Raw genomic sequence first — 5,609 nt, forward strand, 5'->3', positions numbered from 1 at the left:
GATTTGAACTCATGACCTTCCGAAGAGCAGTCAGTGCTCTTCCCCACTGAGCCATCTCACCAGCCCATATAAAGTCTTATTTAAAGTAGATTGTTGTGGTCCTTGGCTATCATTCTGGCTACTCTAAAAGCTAAGGCAAAAACTCTCAAGTTCAAAGCCAACAATCACTTCTTGCTTGCCACATCACTCTAGTCTCTGCCTCTGTGGTTATATGGCTGTCTTCCTTCTGCATGTGTTTGCTTCTTATAAGGACACAACAAAGACTCTATTTCTTTCTTTTCTTTTCTTTTCTTTTTTTTTTTTTTTTTTTTCGAAACAGGGTTTCTCTGTATATCCCTAGCTGTCCTGGAACTCACTCTGTAGACCTGGCTGGCCTCAAACACAGAAATCCGCCTGCCTCTGCCTCCCAAGTGCTGGGATTAAAGGCCTGTGCCACCACTGCCGGCAGGCTCTATTTCTAAATAGGTCATTCACATGCATCAAGGATTAGGACTTTACATGTCCGAAATTCAACCCATAGCAGACAGTGATAGCTTTCCCTTCTTTCTTCCCTCTCTGACCAGATGCCCTTCACAGGCCCATCCCATGGCCCTTGTGTCTGCTGATTCTCGAATTGCAGAGCTTCTCACAGAGCTCCATCAGCTGATCAAGCAAACCCAGGTAAGAGCAAAGTTTGGGCTGTGGTACTATGCTGTATGGAGATGGGGTTGTGTTCAGAGAGACCTCAAGGGCATGAGCTAAGAAGCTGTGAAGGAGGTGGGAGGAGGAATTCTCTTGTTTGACTGCTGTTCCTGTTGGGTTTTCTGTCAAGTACAAGGGTTGCCGGGTGGTGGTGGTGGTGCACACCTTGAATCCCAGCACTTTGGAGGCAGAGGCAGGTGAATTTCTGAGTTCGAGGCCAGCCTGGTCTACAGAGTGAGTTCCAGGACAGCCAGGGCTAAATAGAGAAACCCTGTACCAAAAAAAAAAAAAAATTCAGGATTCTTTTTGTTTAACAGCTGTTTGAAAGCATATAATTTAGTGACGTTTAGTAATTAGTCGTACAACTGTAACAGGGACTAGTTTTAGACCCACACTCATTAGCCATCACCCCTCTCCTTCCCCTATTCCTAAATTCCATGTAAATACAGATGCTCTTACTAGGCGAGACAGTCTGAAGATTTAGAGTTAACTTCCAGGGTCTAGTCAAATGGCAAAGCACTTTAGAATGTGTGCGGTTTAGACAACCCAGACCTGCTAGTTAACCGTGGGCTGCCTAAATTAAATACCTTGGCCCGTAGCCACATATTTCTGAGCTGCAGCTCAGTTGAAAATAAAGCCAGTTACCTCGCCTTAGTTCATAAACAACTTGTATCAGACAGATTACAATGGTGTATACTAGAGTCTACCACCTTCTAAGATGGGCAGAGTTTTAGAGTAATTTTTACATATTGACTGTACTTCTGTACATAGCTTAGGCTGCTCTGTTACTGGGTCAGGAACAATCACAGTACATCATTACAGTAAAGTACCCCAGAGACATCCATGGACTTGGGGTCCACAGGCTCCCAATGTGCCTGTGGACTGCAGCAGCAAAGATGGAAGGCCTTTGTCTCATGGCAGCTCTGGCCCCTATCTGTTCAAAATACCTACCTGGCTCTATTGGGTCAGGCTTTAAGTCCTTTCTTTCCTACAATGGATGGTTTTTGAATTGCTTAGCATTTTTGGTGGGCCTTCCTGACTCTAGAGGCTTTCACTATTTCTAGATTGATTTCCATTCTTTGCCTTTTTCTATAAGAGAACTCACTTGGATCATCTTATTCTAATTAATAATTGCTTCCTCTGAATGAAGCTCCTCATTCATCATGAATTTGTTATAGTGACAGTTTTGGAATTTTGGTTTCTTTAAAAAACAGAAATATAAGAATATGTTTTCATTTTAGTCCCAGGTATGGGATATGTGGCTACTTCAGAGTGTCCACAGCAGCTGACTATGATTTGTGCTCTAGCAGGGGTGTGATTTTGCCAGCTGCAGATAGTTTCTGCAATTGTGTGACATTTGTAGTTTGGGGGACTTTTCAGAGGACATATAAATGCTAGGGCTCCAAGAAGCAGGGTAGGTTGTGGGTTGTTGGTTGTTGTTGGTTGCAGTTAAGTAGTTGATCACAAAGAAGAAACAATAAGATATCTCATCTTTGAAGATCTAACTTGCCTCAAGGAACTCAACACCATTAATCAGCAGAAGGTAGTCTTTTTTTTTTTTTTTTGAGATAGGGTTTCTTTGTGTAGCTCTGGTTTCCTGGATCTCACTCTGTAGACCAGGCTGGTCTCAAACTCAGAAATCCACCTGCCTCTGCCTTTGCCTCCCAAGTGCTGGGATTAAAGGCATGCGCTACCACTGCCCAGCATTTTTTTTTCTTTTTTTCCAGACAGGGTTTCTCTGTGTAGCTCTGGCTGTCCTGGAACTCACTCTGTAGACAAGGCTGTCCTGGAACTCAGAAATCTGCCTGCCTCTGCCTCCAAAGTGCTGGGGTTAAAGGCGTGCGCCACCACTGCCCGGCCAGAAGGTAGTCTTAATGTTGCCCTCTTTCTGACCCCTGACTGTATTCAAGGATCTCTTTCCTTTCCCCTCTATCCTTTTTTCTGTCCTATCTAGTGTTAGGAGGGTGGAAGGGTGGAAAATGCACAAAGTAGCAAAAGACTGGATACAATTTGTCTTGTTTTTGCAGCTTCTGTCTTTTCCCAAAGCCTTTTTCTTCCCTGTTTACTCTGCCACTCATGTTGTAAATGTATACCAATGGCCTGGGTATGGTAAGGGTATGAATTTCATACCGAAAAATGTACAGTGCCTCGTTCCAGTACTAAAGGGTAATAATTACACACACCTGTAATTTGTCCGGAGTGAGTACCAGGAGATTGGATCTGCCTAGTGCACTATTTCTTTTTTCAGACCTTTTTATTTTATGATTATGGATGAGTGCCTACACGTTCTCTACATGCATACCTGGTGCCTATAAGGCCAGGAGAGGTCATCAGATCCAGAACCTTTGTCCTCTGAAATAGCAGCCAGTGCATTTAACTACTAAGCCATCTCTCCATCTCCTATATTTTAAAATAGCTTTTATTTTTCATTTACAAAGAGAGTGGTATATGTTTGTGCCTGTAGCATACTGTGACATGTTGGGCATGTCATTGCTCAGCTTTGTTCATTATTACCAGGGACTTGCTAAGCATTTGCTCATTGAAGTTATGTGTGGGTTTCATTTTGAGACCCTGTCTCTCTATGTAGGCCTGGAACTTGCTATGTAGACCAGGCTGGCCTAGAACTTAATAGACCTATCTGCCTCTCCTTCCCAAGTACTAGACTGAAAAGCATGTATCGTCATTCCTGACTTTTTTGTTTGTGTGTTTTGTTTTTTTTCGAGACAGGGTTTCTCTGTGTCACCTTGGCTGTCCTGGAACTCACTCTGTAAACCAGGCTGGCCTCAAACTCAGAAATCCACCTGCCTCTGCCTCCCAAGTGCTGGGATTAAAGGCATGTGCCACCACCGCCTGGCTCATGCCTGACTTATTGATGTTTAGTCACACACTGGTTTTTCTGCTGGATCACATGGTCCAATGAGCCAGTGGGGAGCAATTTCCAGAAACTCCTTTTGAGATAATATCTTTTGTACTAAGTATACCCTGAAAAATAAGAGTCATAAAGTACTGGCACATATTTGCTAAGTGAAAGATCCCAGTAGGTTACATATGCTTCATTCCAGCTCTGTGGCAATTCCAGAGAAGAGGTAACTAGAGAAAGTACAAAGATAGTGCCATAGCCTTGGGAGCATGGGATGGGATTCAAGACTCGAAGGGGCATGGAGGATGTTTAGGGGGTAGGACTCTTGTGTGTAATACTGTGACCATAGAGATATACCTGAGGCATCTGTCAGATACCACAGGACAGTGTAACACGAAGGGAAGCTTAATGTAAACAGTAGGCTTTGTTAGTGTGACGGTCTACTTCATGGCCTCTTGACCTCACTCTTACAGGAAGAGCGTTCGAGAAGTGAGCACAACTTGGTGAATATCCAGAAAACCCACGAACGAATGCAGACAGAGAATAAGAGTGAGTAACTCAGGGCAGGAGAGAATGGAGGTGGGAAGAAGCTGCAGCTAGGAACAGGACCTTACTGTGTCTCAAAAGCGATTTTTGCTATATCTGCATATTCCAAAGTTGTTTGTTAGGGTCATTATTCCTTTTGGCCGAATGACCTAAAGCGACAGGGACTGATGACGGACTGCCCTGCACCAAAGGACCCCAGAGTCCCTCAGCTCAGGACTAGAAGACAGTCTTGTACACAAGAAAACCTATCCTTACAGCAGAGCTCCCCTATGGCCTGTGCAATGCCCAGAGGCAGGCCACCCCATGCCTGCTGCTCTCTAAGTTAGAGTACTGTGGAAAATGCATACTTTTTCTCAGTACCTGTCATGGTATGACAGGTAACAGGTTAGAATGTTCTTTTCTTTTTTTTCTTCTTCTTTTTTTTTAAAGATTTATGCCGGGCAGTGGTGGTGCATGCCTTTAATTCAAGCGCTTGGGAGGCAGAGACAGGTGGATTTCTAAGTTTGAGGCTGGCCTGGTCTACAGAGTGAGTTCTAGGACAGCCAGGATTATACAGAGAAACCCTGTCTTGAAACACCCTCCCCCCCAAAAAAAAGATTTATTTATTATATATAAGTATACTGTAACTATCTTCAGACACTTTGTCTTCTCTTTCTGACCCAAAGATAGATTGATTGATTATATGTAAGTACCCTGTAGTTATCTTCAGACACTCCGGAAGAGGGCTTCAGATCTCATTATGGATGGTTGTGAGCCACCATGTGGTTGCTGGGATTTAAACTCAGGACCTTTGGAAAAGCAGTCAGTGTTCTTAACTGCTAAGCCATCTCTCCAGCCCTAGAATGTTCTTTTCAAGAATGATGATGGTGTGTTTACTATACGGAAATGTGATCATGTTGAACAGGGAGCCCTTTTTAGATGTATGTTTGGAGTGGTTGTGTATGCACATGTATATATATGTGTGTGTGTGCAGAGACCAACTTATGTTTGTTCCTTAGGCACCATTCACTCTTTTCATTTTTTTGTTTGTTTATAGACACAGTTCACTATGTAGCCCTGGCTGTCCTAGATCTTACTGTATATGCCAGACTGGCTTTAAACTTATAGATATCCGCCTGCCACTGCAAGTACTGAGATTAAACAAATAAACATCTGGCATGCCTGGCTTTTTTTTTTTTTTCTTGAGTGATAGAGCTTAGTTCCTGGTACTTGCAAACAAGGCAAGTACTTTCTATACTAAGCCATCTTACTAACCTCCTTGGGAGCATGTTTAAACTCATATAAGCCTAGAATCCAGGCCCTGACCTCCAAGTCTCTTCAAGCTGATTCTGGTATCCTGGAATCCAGGCCACACACTGCCACCTCCTCTTGCTCATACCTCCTTATCCTTGTGTTTATAGTTTCTCCTTATTACCGGACAAAGCTTCGAGGCCTGTACACAACCGCCAAGGCTGATGCGGAGGCCGAGTGCAAGTGAGTACTGCCCACAGGCTGCTGCTCTCTGTTCCCTGTCTTCCCTGGC

At 43.7% G+C, this 5,609-nt stretch overlaps 1 protein-coding gene across 1 annotated transcript in view; it reads left to right on the plus strand.

Annotated features, from left to right (window-relative positions):
- Positions 1–5,609, plus strand: part of Sgf29 (SAGA complex associated factor 29) — a 35,505-nt gene that overhangs the window by 22,079 nt on the left and 7,817 nt on the right. The window contains exons 2-4 of the mRNA XM_031388286.1: positions 564–660; positions 4,015–4,090; positions 5,488–5,560. Coding sequence (XP_031244146.1) covers positions 586–660; positions 4,015–4,090; positions 5,488–5,560 — 224 coding nt within the window. The 5' untranslated portion in view covers positions 564–585. The remainder of the gene's footprint in view (positions 1–563; positions 661–4,014; positions 4,091–5,487; positions 5,561–5,609) is intronic.

This window comes from Mastomys coucha, unplaced genomic scaffold (genome assembly GCF_008632895.1).
Source record: "Mastomys coucha isolate ucsf_1 unplaced genomic scaffold, UCSF_Mcou_1 pScaffold21, whole genome shotgun sequence".
NCBI lineage: Eukaryota > Metazoa > Chordata > Mammalia > Rodentia > Muridae > Mastomys > Mastomys coucha.